At 43.0% G+C, this 16847-nt stretch overlaps 1 protein-coding gene across 1 annotated transcript in view; it reads right to left on the minus strand.

Annotated features, from left to right (window-relative positions):
- ELOVL5 (ELOVL fatty acid elongase 5) overlaps nucleotides 1–16847 on the minus strand; it is a 515314-nt gene that overhangs the window by 301539 nt on the left and 196928 nt on the right. The window contains exon 4 of the mRNA XM_086926429.1: nucleotides 2935–3012. Within this exon, the coding sequence (XP_086782555.1) occupies nucleotides 2935–3012 (78 nt within the window). The remainder of the gene's footprint in view (nucleotides 1–2934; nucleotides 3013–16847) is intronic.

Consider the following 16847-nt stretch of genomic DNA (forward strand, 5'->3'; position numbering starts at 1 on the left):
ATACCCCAGCCAGATCCCTAGGAATTGTGCTGCTAACGCAAACGTATATTGAGAAATTGTGAAGTGAAATTAATTTCTCCATCCCCTTCACAATGACAAACCATTGATGCTGGTGGAGGATTTCAGGACAGTAGTGTTGTCTCTAGTATTATCACATATTTGTATTCTAGCCATCCTTTCCAAATTGGTTCTGCTTCCAATAAAAAATTGCCTCTATACAGCAGAGTGTCTTGTCTTGTTTCTGGAGGGTGCAGAGACAGAATATCGAATCAGAAATATCGAATTATACAAATATTGAGTTAAAATACTGTGGGACAGAAATATTGACAGACAAATTCTCGTGGTCAAGAATATTGATTTAAGGTTAGTAATATCAATGTTAAAAATATTAAAGTGTAAAATATCGTTTGCAAAAATATAGTTGTTAAAAATATTGATGTTTTATTAATGTTATGTATTTTAGTATGTATTTTATATGTATATGATGTATGTTTTTTGTAAAAGATTTGTTTATATTTTTAATATATGTGTTACATTTTTAGTAGTTATTTTTTTTTTAAATTAGATTTTTGCTTTTTTAGTTCAGTAGTGGGTGGTGGGTTTATAGGGGAACAGCGCGGGAAGTAATTTAATTATATAAAATTAATTGATCATTTTTAGTAGTTATTCATATTTGTTTATTTGAATTTTCGTTTTTAGTTCCACAGCTGGTTGTGGGTTTATAGGGGAATAGGGTGGGAAGTAATTTAATTATGTTAAATGTATTGGATATTTTTTTTATCATTTGTTTAAATGGGATGTTATAGCGTTATACGTGTAAATTAATGTATTATGAATTCATAAAACATTGGTTGTTAATTAATTTTAACTACTTAATTGGTAATTAATTATGGTAATTGTGTAATTAATGTTAGGTGTGTGTTGTGGTGTTTATATGTGTAATGGGTGGGAAGGGTAGGAAGTAAGGTATTTTAAATTGATGAATTAATAATTAGTTGCTAATTAATTCTAACTAATTAATTATGGTAATTGTGTAATCAATTTTAGGGTGATAAGTATTTTGTGTTTAATTAATTATATTGTTGTTAATAATGTTAATTATTTGATATTTATTTTGTGTGTTTATTTTTCTGTGTGTTTTTACTTTTAAAGGGGTAAAAGGTCGGTATTAAATACATATTTAATTATTAGTTGTTATTAGTATTAGTTTTTCTTCATATTTAATTGTGTTTTATTATTTTATAGTTTAATTTAGGTGTATGTTGTGGATATGATAGTGTTAAAGCATGTGTATTTAATGAATGTTTATTATTTTATTTTATTATTGAGATTTTTTTGATTGCTTATTAATTATGGAAATATGTTTAATTAAAAATGTTGACGTGTTTTGTTATTGGTGTGGTGTTATAGGGTAGGAAATACAATAAATACATTTATGTTTTAAATAATATTTTTGTTTGTTAATATTTGCTACTTTTAAATAATTATTGTTTATAAATGTATCTATGAATTTATTTATTTTATATATAATTTGTATTTTTTTATATGTAATTAATATAATATGTGGTCTTTTTATATGTTTAATATATTGAATTTTATATTTGTAATTGTAAAATTTTGCAATATTTCTTTTTTTTTCAATTGTTTAAGTGTTATTAGTAATTTTTATTTCTCTGCTATTCAGCACTTTCCCTACTGTTGCACACACTAGAGTGGGAATAGTAATTTTTGCCCCTCCGCTATCCAACACTTTCCCTACTGTTGCACTCACTGGAGAGGGAATAGTAATCTTTAACCTTCTGCTATCCAACATATTCCTTACTGTTGCACTGGCTGGAGGGGGAAAAGTAAATTTAATTGTCCCGCTATCTAACACTTTCCCTAATGTTGCACTTATTGTACTGGGAAATGTAAGTTTGTAATTTATTTCAGAATGTTTATTTTATTTAGAAATTTTCATATATATATATATATATATATATATATATATATATATATATATATATATATATATATATATATATATATATATATATATATTTATTTATATAATTTTAAAGTTTAAAAATTAATAAAGATAATTAATACATTATTTTTCAAGTAAACAGTTTATTTGTTATATTTAGATAAAATGTATATTAAAAACGATATTTTTTATTTGATTTTTGTGTTTTTACTTGTTAAGGTATTGGAGTCGATATTTTTGCAGTCAATACTTTTTTTTCTATATATAGAACATCGGTCTTTGTTACATCGATATTCTATCAGTGAACCTTCTTGAGCAAAGAGATGACTTCAAATTACTAAAACACTTAGGGGCTGATTAGGATGGTGGGCGAACGTTCGTCCGCCCGCCACCCTGGCGGTGCTGGGACCGGCCGCCAGTGGTGCTGCGGTCCCGCACCTGCAACTAGGATGCCACCGTGGCGGTGGCATGCTCTATTCCCAGTATTGTGGCGGGCGGCACTCACAGCACCGCCCGCCACAATGCTGGGAAGGCACTGTGTACATTGTCATGCACAAGGTGACAGGCACCGCGTGGTGCCTGCCACCTTGTCCATGACAATGTAGGGGGTTACCAGAGGTACCCCCCATGTGCACCCCCCACCACCCCAATACCCTGGGGGCCCGCAACGGGCCCGACAGCAAAATCTGCATGCCTTTCCGTGGCGGCACCATGGATTGAACACTAGAGGTCCAAGGCCAAAAACGAATTGGTGTTCCTAATTTTTCTAGAAACCTTTCTAAAGGTCGAAAATCACTATCGAATCCTGTATATCTTTTCTGTAGTATTATACCTTTGGAGTCCTCAATAACTATAAGGCTTTCCGTAGGAGGAAGGGCCCTGGGCTTCTGAAAATAAAGGATACATTTCTAAAAATGCTACTGGTCTGGAGGACACATCTGCTGACATCGTGATGGCATAAATGTTACCTTCATATCTGCGTCCCCTCCACTGTGAGTGTCCTGACAGATCACGTTGTATCCGCCTTCCCATACTCCTGTGACTAACTGTGGGATGATAAAAAAGAGAAAAAGAGAATTGGTCAATAAAAATAATGTGCCTTGATTGATATTAAATTCCGCTCTTCAAAAATAAACTGACTTCAACAAAATGAATCCGTTGAAAAAAGGACTATAGTAGACATCAGTGTCTGCGTTAGTTACTAGCACAATGTGTGTTAGTAAGCAACAATATATGACAAAGAATAAATAAAATATTATTTATTACAAGCACATAGGCTTTTAACTGATACCGAACATGTTTAGGAGTAACTGAATGCTTAGTGAGAAATGTGAAATATCCAAGATGTGTTCCAGTCACATAGTAATATCCAATGATTATTTTGTTTCTAAATTCCAAAAATGGGCAATACATGTTTGATCTCACAGGGTAGTATGATAGAGAAAGATTTAGAGCACTCACAGAATAAAGTGCTCTAATTCAATTAACAAATGATTTTACAAAAGTAAACCCCATTTCCTTGTACACAGAATCATGATTGGTCGAATTATACTCAAATCGATTGTAACTACAATCACTTATCGCTTTGGTAAATGTAGAAGCAGAGGCAGAAATGTAGAACACTTCCTCTAAACTCAATCACTCCTTTAAAACCAGGTAACAATCATGAAATGGTATTTTACCTTTCTAGAATATTAGTTGTTACAATGCATGTTGTTTACAATGCATGCAGATGTTTACAACACGTTGCCTTACAGTGTGGTATTTGACTACATATTAAGCACTGCAACAACTGATATTTTAAATATATGTGTGTGAATGGGGTGGGTGTGCGCATGTATGTATTGTTTTTGTGTATACACACACATATATTAAGCCATTGAATATTATGCATATATGTGTATTTACACACAAATACATTCATTTATGTGTGTGTGTATGTATACATATATGTTATATATATATATATATATTCACTGAAAAAACCATGGGTTATAGACCATATATAGTTAGGAATTAGCATTTACAAAACCTTATTTTACTCACACAAAACCATTGAAATTCCATATATAGTTAGTTGCACTAACTATATATCGCGCACCCGCAATCCACTGCTGATGATGTCACATATTACATCATAATTTATGACATGGTCAGTGACATCACTGATGACATCACTGATGACAACTCAAATGACATCACTGATGACATTATCCAATGACTGTATGTTTCTGTAAAGTTAAAATATGTCTTACATATTGAAGAATGAGTGGATGTATAAGTGTCTGGATGAAGAATTTAGTAGGCGCATGACTGACTGTATGAGTGAGTGATTAAATGTGTCTCACTGAGTGCATGGGTTAGTGACTAAACTGTCTTAATTTGTGCATCATTATGTCTGTTGTTCTGTAAACTGCTGCATGTGTTGATCAGTAGCTATATGAGTAACTATATGGGTTATTGATTGGTTGCCCAAGTATTTGTATGGGAGACTGAGTGTGTGTGTGGGTGGCTGGGAGGTGTATGACTCTGTGCATAGATGTGTGAGCAGTTGATTCACTAGATGTATGGGTTCAAAAGTGCATGTGGAAACAGCTGTATGGGCGGTTGACTGTGTGCATGAGTGTATTGGTGATTAAATGGATATCTCAGTGCTACATGTCAAAGTAAGTACATATGTAAAACACAGTACATGTGAGAGTTGACATATATAACCGTGCATAAGAGCCAGTGAATGTGTGAGTGGCTGTTTGGATCATTGTGAACTTGTATCAGGGATCGTATAAGAGAGTAAATATGTGTTAGTATATGTTTGAATAAGTAAGTTGTGTATAACTGTATAGTTGAGGAAATGGAGGTGTGATTGATTCTTTGCATGACTGACTAGGTGTGTGAGTAACTCCATGGATGAGTGACAGTCTGTGAGTGTCTGTTTACACTGAGTGTATCTAAGGTTATATTAGAGTCTGAAGAGGTTCATTCTATTATCACATGAATGATATTATCAGTGATGTTGTCAGTGATGTCATCAGTGATGTCACTGACCATGTCATGAATGATGTAATATGTGACATCATCAGCAGTGGATTGCGGGTGCGCGATATATAGTTAGTGCAACTAACTATATATGGAATTTCAATGGTTTTGTGTGAGTAAAATAAGGTTTTGTAAATGCTAATCCCTAACTATATATGGTCTATAACCCATGGTTTTTTCAGTGAATTTTCAAGGTTTTGTAAATGCTAATTCCTAACTATATATGGTCTATAACCTATGGTTTTTTCAGTGAATTTCAATGGTTTTTTAATAGCAAATATCAAAAGCTTTAAAATGTCAAGTACGTGGTAGGTACAAACATTTTCGTGTCTATGCACGCTGATGTGCTTTGAACGCTGCCCCCCCCCTCTTTTCTTTTAGGAGTATTCTCTCTTTGCAGATAGTGAAGGGTAGGTAACGCAGGCCTTTGCCCCCGTTGTAATCTGTCGTGCCTGCTTCCCTCTCCATTTAATTTATTGTTATCCAAGCATTTACTGTTTTAGAATTGGTTCTCTTTGGTTCATTCTCTATTTACAAACAAGCACAGAGTCGCAATACTCTGTTTAGTCTTTGCAGATAGTGAAAAATCGTTAGAAACAACAAAAGGAATCAAGCAAAATCAGTAGGCCACTAATGGGATCTCTTTTTGACCTCGCTAAAATAGAAACATTAGGAACAACCCCTCATGAGAAATATGAAACTAGTGAGAGGAACTGAGCTCGACGCCATGATGGCTGCAAGACAGCTCGGCTCCGCCGCCCACCCCGCCCAAAACAACGAGAAACACTATGCAAATATTATAAATATATACAACACACCACCAAAGTAACAGGGTAAAACGTTTTATTAAATAACTATTTACATGGCAGCCTGCTGCAACATCGATCCAAATGCATGCCGCCGTTCCTGGGATTTCTCCCCGACTACTCTGCGGCCTACGAGATGGAGAGGCCGGGGCGTTGACTAAGCAGGGCCTCCGGCCGCAACCACAGCGCCAACGATCGCTGCTAACAGCCACTGATCTGAAGAACCACTGCCTGCGATGCTTCCCCTAGCCGCTTGACGGAGGCCCCCGAGGGGCGGTGTGGTGGCGCGGACTCGGAGAGGGCGCTTGACTCCTGCCCCCTCCCCAAGTCTTGTTGCCCATGTGACTGGTGTGGCCTGAGATCGCCCCCGACATAGGCGGTCGGCTCCCGGGGTCAGGCGGAACTTGTTGCCTTTTGGTGACTCTTCCATTCTGGACCTTGTCCCACAATCCGTTTGACCTGAAGACACGTCCTGCGGTGCCCTGGTCCAACCATCACATATACCTGCGCCAGGACACGGCGTGGGGTGCACTGAAAGGGAGAGGCGGCACGAACGAGCCTCCCCCACCTCCCCAGGTGGAGGTTTATCAGCTACACCCCACGGCTTCACTCGGCCACCTGAGTTGCGCCCGCTCCTGCGACACAGGGCTCGCTCGGCCAGCTGAATTGCGCCTGCTCTTGTTATTGCAGCGTCTCACCCGCCATCCGGATGAATTACACCCACTCATGCAGTACAGCGACAGGCGGCTGCCACGGAGCTCAGGAAATGGCGGTCGGCTCCACAGACTTGGGCCTGGCCTGCAAGGATGGCTCTGGGCAACCCTTGAACTCGGACGCTTGACGGCGTGGGGTGCACTGAAAGGGAGAGGCGGCGCGAACGAGCCTCCCCCACCTCCCCAGGTGGAGGTTTATCAGCTACACCCCAGCGCTTCACTCGGCCACCTGAGTTGGGCCCGCTCCTGCGGCACAGGGCCTCGCTCGGCCAGCTGAATTGCGCCTGCTCTTGTTATTACAGCGTCTCACCCGCCATCCGGATGAATTGCACCCACTCTTGCAGTACAGCGAGAGGCGCTGCCACGGAGCTCAGAAAATGGCGGTCGACTCCACAGACTTGGGCCTGGCCTGCAAGGATGGCTCTGGGCAACCCTGGAACTCGGACGCTTGACTTCTAGGGCATGGGCCCCATTCCCAAAAGCGTCCCCTCAGCCTTGAAGATTCTACAAGAGTCACCGGGGCCCCCGACTCCCGCAGACTTATGGCGGGGAGCGACTGCCATGATTGCTTCCGGAATGGCCACGACGGAGTCACGAGATGGTGGTGCTCTCATGCTGACGCCAGCTTCAGTCTGAAACATCAAGAAACACTATAGACTACCAATTCGATCAGTTCCGGTGGAGCCCCAACGTGACCCGGTAGAGAAGAACTTGCCCTCCCCTCTTTGACTGATGGTTCTTGTTGCCTGTCCCTTCTGTCATATGACGCGCCGCGTTAGCGCACCCAGAAGTGCTCCGGTGCGCGAGGCGCGAAAAGCAGCTACCCGGAAGCGATCCGGGGCGCGGCGCGGGGCGCGGCGCGGAGCGCGTAACGTAAGCATAACAGGTCATGTGACTTGTTAATAAAACTTTTCATTGGTTCATTTCACTTTTGGGTTCCTAATGATGTAAGGCTAGGTCATGTGACCTAAAAATAACACTTTTCATTGGTTCGGACTGGGAGGGGGCGCTTAGCTCCTGCCCCCTCCCCAAGTCTCTCTCGGCCAGCTGAGTTGCGCCTGCTCTTGCTATTACAGCATCTCACCCACCATCAGGCTAAATTTCACCCACTCTTGCGATACAGCGACTCTTCCATTCTGGACCTTGTCCCACAATCCGTTTGACCTGAAGACACGTCCTGCGGTGCCCTTGCAATGCGGCCTGGTCCCTGAATGTGTGCAGGGGGAAGGTATTTCTCGCTCGGCCAGCAGAGTTGCGCCCACTCTTGCGGCCTACGACATGGAGAGGCCGGGGCGTTGACTAAGCAGGAGCCTCCGGCCGCAACCACAGCGCCAACGATCGCTGCTAAAGGAGGGGAGCCTTGCCGGTGAGAGCCACTGATCTGAAGAACGGCTGCCTGCGGTGCCTTACTGAACCTCTTGACGGAGGCCCCCCAGGGGCGGTGTGGTGGCGCGGACTGGGAGGGGGCGCTTGGCTCCTGCCCCCTCCCCAAGTCTCTCTCGGCCAGCGGAGTTGCACCTGCTCTTGCTATTACAGCGTCTCACCCGCCATCCGGCTAAATTTCATCCACTCTTGCGATACAGCGACTCTTCCATTCTGGACCTAGTCTACCTTGGTCTCAGTCAAGCATCAATAGTAAGATTTTCAAAGGTGAGTGTAAGTGGGGGCTGTTTGAGGACCTGACTGCATTGGAAAGCAATGTGATGCGGTGCCTCCCTGAACCGCTTGACGGAGGCCCCCGAGAGGCGGTGTGGTGGCGCGGACTGGGAGGGGGCGCTTGGCTCCTGCCCCCTCCCCAAGTCTTGCTGCCCTGGTGTGGCCTGAGATCGCCCCCGACATAGGCGGCCGGCTCCCGGGGTCCGGCGGAACTATTTGCCTTTTGGTGACTCTTCCATTCTTGACCTTGTCCCACAATCCGTTTGACCTGAAGACACATCCTGCGGCCTGGTCCCTGAATGTGTGCCAGGGGACGGTATTGATTGGATCAAGATGGCGGCTTCACACAAAGCTGACTCAAGTGTTGCTGCTGATGCTATGCAAACAAAAACTGTTTTTCAGTTTGTACATTCTTCAGGATTTTTCCATCCAAGGCTGGTTGAGAGTTTGTAGAACGATGGCTTCAGATTTTCAAAATACTACTCTTCAACATTCTTCATAAATGTAACAATGTGAGACTCACTAGGAGAACGGCCGTTTATCTTTCCTTTCAAAATGCTGCCAACAATATTTTCTGAATGGAAGACACCATCTTGTAGCATAAAAGGCTGCGTCAAGGGTGGTATTGCCCAGAATGTCTTGGTTTCTAGTGCTCGTAATGACGAAGCCAGAACTGCCGAAAAGGATTCTGGTCCTGCCGCTACTTACTGGAGACATTGAACTATACTCTGAACCTGCCTGGCCTCGACCAAAATGACGCCAGTATGGGAGCGACTTGCAACTCCTTATGACGTTCTAGTTACTTAGCCTTGACGTTATGGGGGATGTATGCGGTCTTTGTGCACATGGCGGGCGGGGAAGGGCACTGACTGGGAATACGGACAACCCTATTGATGTCGATTTTTCATATTAATAAAGCTTCGAAGTAATGTTACCCATGATACTCGCCCATGGTGTGCGTATGAAGGATTTTATTGTAACTGATCCTGTTATACTTTCAATTAAAAAATCAACCTTCACTGATCCTACAACTGTTTGTCACGTTTAGTTTTTTCAATTAAATGGCTCGCTTGTTACATACTCCTATACCCCTGGCTTTTGAAAGACACCATCTTGTACAATAAAGGGTTGCGTCAAGGGTGATACTGCCCAGAATGTCTTGTTTTCTAGTGCTCGTAATGACGAAGCCAGAACTGCCGAAAGGGATTCTGGTCCTGCCGCTACTTATTGGAGACATTGAACTATACTCTGGACCTGCCTGACCTCGACCAAAATGGCGCCAGTATGGGAGCGACTTGCAACTCCTTATGACGTTCTAGTTACTTAGCCTTGACGTTATGGGGGATGTATGCGGTCTTTGTGCACATGGCGGGCGGGGAAGGGTACTGACTGGGAATACGGACAACACTATTGATAACACAAACAAAAAAAACGATTTTTCTTTTTTTTGCCCCGCGGGGCCCTTTTAAAGCCTCCACATCAAACCTAGGGGGTCAGGGAGGATCTACTATGCCCCCTTATGGTCATTTCCCCCTTCGTTTTGGCCTCCTCTTGTCTCTCGATCCTACCGAGAGACAAGATGGCGGCCGCTGCGGACTGTTTAGAATGTTGACAGACACCGAAGAGCCAATCAGCTTCGCTTCGCAAAGTTCCGTTACGCGAAAAGTACGCGAACCGGAGCGCTACCCGGGACGCTGTTACAGATATATATATTTTTTTAACGTTAATTTATCAAAATCCACTGGAGCACATATATTGAGACCTAGCAAAGGCACATCGGGCTAACAGTCCCTACAATTTTGCCAAGTTTCGTGCAAATCCATTCAGCCATTCGAGCTAAAAGTGAGGCCAACCGCCCTATGGAAATTAACATGGGAAAAACGCGTTTTGGGACCCCCCTTTTTTCTCGGCCCCCCCTTGACGAACACCCCCCAAATTTTCAGGAGCTGCTCAGAAACAAAATGTGCCATTTTCCTGAAAATTTCAGCCAATTCCGTCCACAAACGCCAAAGTTATTAGACATAGAATTTTCAAAAATCCAATAGAGAAAAAATCCTAACTATATATACCTACTGGGGACCGCCAGTAGGTAATATATATATATATATATATATATATATATATATATATATATATATATATATATATATATATATATATATATATATCACCCCACACATACAAATGATGTATGAATGTATGTATGTATGTATGCGTGTGTATATATATATCTTTGTATACTCTGCAACCAGCGTGCTTCGTACCGCAGAATAAGGAGCCACCATGCAGCAAGTAAATATTATGGGAAGCTTTATTCTCTCACATCACAAATCTTCCATATATATATATATATTTCCTCTCAACTGTTGCCGTCGCAGAGGGAACTCAGTCTGTCGGTGCCTGCGTTTGAGACCGGGAGCGTGTCTCCGTTTGATGTAGAAACAAGAAATCACGAGGCACACTTCTTGGCAGCAGATATTTCGTTTATTTTCACAGGTCTAACGCAAAACTCCTAAGCGTTTCGAACAAACATACTTGGTCACGGCAGTGTTCTACATTAGTCCTTTTTTAATTTCCACATTTTATACTCTCACCCTTTAGCTTTCAGGGTGATGCATTATGGGCCATGAAGTTTCATCAACATAACATTATTTGTTATTGTTCATTTCAGTATGTTTTAGCTGGGATTATTGTGGAGATGCTTATCTAAAGTGATACTCTTTAACACGTATGATCCTTTAGTAGGAGATTTATTACGTGTTTGGTGAAAAACCGTGAAGATATCCCATGAATGCCATGGTTAAGCAAAATAGTTTTTTGAGTATTCACTGAATGATATCGCATTAATTACTCGGGCTGAGTGCCCTTTACCCCACCTATTACCCACTCATATGCTATTCACTATTAGAGGCCCTGTCATTATTTACATTTGTGCACCAATCTATACCAGCTAAAACATACTGAAATGAACAATAACAAATAATGTTATGTTGATGAAACTTCATGGCCCAGAATGCATCACCCTGAAAGCTAAAGGGTGAGAGTATAAAATGTGGAACCACACGTGATCAAGGCAAGTCGCCGAAACGCGTTGTGTGAATAAACCGAAGAACCGAAGAAATAGCACTTTTGGATTGTTGTGTGGTTCCTGAGAGCGTACAGATATCGTAATTGCTTTGGAATTAATGTTTACCGGCGTGGTTCACCGGAGAGTACGCCACTTTCCTATGGGTCACAGCGTTGCAGCAGAAGCGGTTTTGTTTGGGATATATATATATATGTATATATATATATATATATATATATATATATATTCCTTAAACCAAGAACGGACTAGCCAGGCTTTCCCAGTTTTTACAGCCTGGCGGTCCCGATACACCACAGCACGAACAGGAACCAAAAAACACCTTTAAGTTTAAGAATTATTTATTTTCAACACCATCTGTGCAAACAAGAGGACGGTCGACGCGTTTCGGCGGTTGCCTTCGACTGGACCATAGAGTCCCGCAGTCCAAATAGTCCATTTAAAGTGGTACATTTTTATGTTCAAGTATTTAAATTTTTGTTTCTGTTTTGATTTTTTGTTGTTTTTGTCTACGCAGAGAAACATAGTGGTAAAGTACCTTATATCTAGAGAGGCAAAGATACAATTTACTTTCAAACATTTCTCACAATCAATGTAAATGGTATATACGGAAATTCATTCTAGAAATTATATTATCTGACATTTCATAAAATTTCATCTCTTAAAATTCAAGATGTTAATGAAATAGGAGGAGAGGGCAAAGATAAGGGGGAGAGGGAAGGGGAAGCATATGCATAGGAAAGATGGAAAAGGAAATTACGATATCCTATATCTTGTCTAGTGTTATCAAAATATAAAACTGGGCATCTAAGGAATAATTTCTAAAGAAAGGAGAGGTTTAGAATGAACAAGAAAAGAGGCCAAAGGAGTTCGTTTTGACCTATCAAGTGATTCCTAAATGGCATAATTGCAATAATAAAGTGCCTTGTGCATTGTGCAAATTGTCTTATGTAAACATTTTCATGCAATAACATTTGTGTGCAAAGACGCAAATAAATACTTTTTTTTGCAAAAAGCGCAAGAATTATTTTTTAGACCATTCTGCAATTTCTTTTCTTGGAAAAACATATCCTTCCTATATTTATATAAAAGTATGCATTTTCACTGTTTATCAATAATACTGAAGTAGTTTTTCAAAAAGTGAACTCAGTGAGTGACAAACTTGATAACACTAAGACAAGAACTCAAGTAATGCACTTCCTTCATCCAACACAATTTTTTGACTTGAATTCCCCTTATTTTTTCCTTTTTTCCTTAAAATAGATAAATCAATCATAAGAGTATTAACAGATTATCTATCATTATTTTCTCTTCCCAGAGAAATATGTATGATGGTGAGACATTTTCTTGACATGATATCCAAATAAGTTCATATTCTATAAATGTACATGTAACTCAGCATCCAAGTTATGTCCAAAGGGACTCTCAGTACCCAACGCCATAACGAACCTCGATTCAGCTCTTCTCAAATCCAAGGTTCTGTCACCACCCCTCTCGTTTGGTTTTATCAATTTAGCTCCAAAGAATTTAAGTTCATTGTTGTTGCTTGAATGTTTTTCCAAGAAGTGTTTGGCCATTGGATAAGATAGATCCTGGTTTTTAATTGCCCTTAAATGTTGTAGTATACGCAATTTTAGTTTGTTTATTGTACTGCCAACATATAGTTTTTGACAGGGGCATTGCAGAACATATATCACAAATTTGGATTCACATGTTATATGATCAGAGATGTTTTCCTTTTTTCCATTTTGTAATTGATATGAAAGAGTGTTGTGACCATGCTCGCAGGCTTTGCATTTCGAGCATTTCCAAAAGCCAGGTGTTGTTAGCCATAGTTTATTGCCTTTCTTACTGTTAGGATTATGGGTGGTTAAATGACTTTGCATGAGGATATCTCCCAATGAGGCTGTTTTTCTGTATGTTATTTGGGGAGTAGGTGGTAGTGTTTTTTTCAATGAATCATCCAACATTAAGATCTTCCAGTGTTTCTTTATGATCTTCTTCAGACTTCGGTTTTCTGAATTGAAGTCCATGATCATACGAGTTGTTTCCTCATTGTCCACCCTCTCTGATGTTTCCAATAGGATAGATCGTGGTTTTTCTCAAATTTTAATTTTTGCCTCTTTAACAACCTCCATGGAATAACCCCTAGCCAAGAATCTTAAACCAGTGTCCTCAATGATCTGTTCAATATCACTTTATCTATACTACTATTATAAAGAGAGAACTTGCACCTTTAGGCAAGGTAAACTCTGGAACCACAGCGCCAATCTACACACCCGATACACCGTTGAAATCGGCAGGGTGTGTAAATGGTCATAGGCTTTAAAATTTTTAAAAATAAACGTTATATAAAAAGTAACATTTTTACAAAAAGTAGTTCCCCCAAAGTAGCGCCGGCCGCGACTGTGCGTTGTCACGTCAGGAGCAGGGGAGGAGCAGCGTCCCAGGAGCGGCGGACATGGCGCGCAGGGGAGGAGCGGTGAAGTGAGGCCAGCGGCGGAGCGGAGAGGCGGATATGGCACGGGGAGGAGCGGCGACGGACAGGTGGTGAGTGGCAGAGCGGCGGAGCGGAGAAATATGGACCGGCGGTGTGAGCGGAGAAATATGGACCGGCGGTGTGAGCAGCAGAGGCAAGGTAAGAATCCGGGGCAGCCAGGGTTGGGGCGGGGCACGGGCTGCTGGGGAATGTCAGGGCAGGCGGGGGTAGGGGAAGCCAGCATTTCAGGTTTGCGTGCTCTCCCGCCGCAGCCCCCGCCCGCCACAACATTGTCCGGGACACAGACAATGTCGTGGCGGGCGGGGGCCTGGGCGGGAGAGCACGCAAACCTGAAATGCAGCCCCCAGCCCCCTTCTACCCCAGGCAACGCTGGGGCGGGCTGCTAGTATATATATGTATGTATAAAAAACCAAGGAATCCTGGGTTACCTCTTCGTCTGGTAACACAAACACAGTTACGGACCACCAGTGTGAAAATTCTATGAAAGTGCTTTATTGCCATGTGGAGAAGTGTGGTTCAATGTGGAGAAGTGTGGCTCAATGGTTAGAGCAGGCAGACCTCGATGCAGAGCTCTGGCCAGGGACCGGGGTTCGATTCCTGCCTCGGCGGGTCTCTGGCTCATTAATTCCCCTGACTGGATATTCTCGCCTCAGTGCCTATTCTGATCATGGGTCCCACGCTGCAACTCTGGGCAATAGCTTGCTTAGTCTCCACAACAGCCCCCACAACGCGAGGGATGCCTGGTCTGCACCATGGGGGTGCCCAGGAGTGGACACCTCACAGGGACACGTCCCTAGTATACGGTGCTAGGGGACAGAGGCACACCAGGTGACCCCAATGGGCTGCAGCCTGTATTGTGCCACCCATAGGAGTTCGCTTAACCCTGTGGCTACAGGCCTTCTATTGCCATTGCAGCCTGTGTGAGATGGTGCTTGCACCGCTCATGACAGATATACGTTTCCTTTTATCTGAGGTCATGCATTTAAAACCTACAAGTCACCCCTATGGCAGGCTCCCAAGTCCTGAGGGCAGGGTGCTTTATTACCAGTGTGCGGGTGCCCCTGCATGAGCAGGACACCCCTACAAACCCCAGAGTCGAATCTCCAAGCATTGTAAGTGTGGTCAGCCATTTTAACACATATAGTGGACATCAGTCATTACGAGATGTCTAACTTCATAGTGGCTGAACTGAACCCTAGCATGTTTGGTCATCCCCCAACACAGATTCTGATGTTGGAGGTATAACCCCATGTACTGGGGGCCCTTATAGGGACCCCCCTGTACTCCTGGTAACAGCCTTTCAGGATCTGCCAGCAAGCTAGTGCTGCTGCCAACCACAGACATGTTTCTGCCCTCCTGCTGCTGAGCCAAGCTGCAGCAGGGGAAGGTAGAACAATAGGTTTCCTGTCACAGGGACGTGTGACCACCTCCCAGACAGGACTTTGTGTATTTGGCTGTGGTGACTGCTTTTAAGGGCACATTTGGTGCCCTCCTTGCATTCTCCTGTTTGAATCAGATCAGGAAACCTTGGTTCCCGCTCTGGCATGAAACTGGATAAAGGACATGGGAGTATCCACCCCTCTGTCCAGCACCCCCTCTGGGAGGAACCTCTGGGTTGTTCCAATGCTCTCCTTAGGATACTTAAGGGCTCCCTTTTGAGTGGGTGCTCAGATATGTCGTGGGACAAGACTCAACCCTGAAACTATGTTGCTCTTCCATCGTCTGGACACTTGGACTTCATTGGACTTCGACTAGAACCAACACTGCATCACAGAAGATTACTGCTGCTCCTGGTCTTGCTGTTCTTCAAGTCTTTTTGGTCATCTGTGTCTGTGCTTCATCTAGGTTTATCATCAGACCTGTGGGCATCAAGGACACCAGAGAATACCTCCCTTGGAGAGAAGGTGTCACTTCCGTGCATCGGCAGGCACCTCAACAAAGCTGACCGGTCTACTGCTCCAGACTTCCCGAGGCACAGCAACAAAGTTAGAAGTCCTGCATTCCCTCGAGGCGTGATCTGTTCTCTCTGCAATTTTGAGGCCAGTATTACTCACCGGAACTGCTAGGACCAATCCCTTTGCACCACGCCAACTTTCCATTTCCAAGGCTTGTTGGCTCCTTACTCCAGAAATATTCGGGCTACAAGAAGCTCAATTCTCCGTGGCCTCACCTTCCGAAGAACAGTGTCCTCACTGCATCTTCTGTACTGTGGGTCTACATATTTGGGGAGCTATCTGAGGTCCTCTTGCAACTACGGTGCCTTTGGTCCGTGGGTTCTCTAGAGGGTCTTCTCTTGCTTCAGTGGGCTCCCCTGCTTTCTTGGGGCCCGCTCTGACTCTCCAGTACTTGGTAAGCCCCAGGGACCTTACTGGTCCCAAAGTTTGCTCCTTTTTGTTATACCAGTTGTGGCTTGTTGGTGCTCCAGAAAGACACCGACATCGGACAGCTTGTGAATAGCTCCTAGTCTTCTTCAGCTTTGACTGGCCCTCACAGCTGCAGCAACAAGGTCACCGTTGTCTCTTCATGCCTCCCGGTCACCCGAGTGGCATATACCCTGTCCCCTCTTCTTGCAGGTACTTCACTTCCAGAATCCACCCTTGGATTCCCCCAGAATCCTTAGCAGTCTTCTCCAGAGGTATCTTCTTGAAAGTCTTCAACTGCTGTCTACGACAGGTTCTGATGTCACTTCACCCATATTCACTCGGCTTCCCTGGTGTAGGTAACCTGGTTCCTAGGAAATCCACAGGTGGGGGAGCTCACCAACCTTCTGTCTTCAAAAGGGTTTCTTAAGGGTCCTCAGGTAAGGGTCCTTCTGCTTTAAAACTGCAAGCACGACTAATCCATTGTATTCTACTGGACACGCAGCTGTGTTTCCACTCACTACACAGCCTCCTTGAAGTTCCTGGTACTTGCCTTGGTTGGTTCCTTGTGTGCCAGGCTCCTCTGGGTCTTCTGGTCCAAATTCCATTCTCCTTTGCAGTTCGCATTCCACTTTATTAGTATATGGTTTAGTCTCCCCCTGGAGACCACTGGGTTTTGTGCTACTTACCTGATTGTTTCCAAAGTATTCTTGTGTATTGTGTTA

This window comes from Lissotriton vulgaris, chromosome 6 (assembly GCF_964263255.1).
Source record: "Lissotriton vulgaris chromosome 6, aLisVul1.2, whole genome shotgun sequence".
Lineage (NCBI taxonomy): Eukaryota > Metazoa > Chordata > Amphibia > Caudata > Salamandridae > Lissotriton > Lissotriton vulgaris.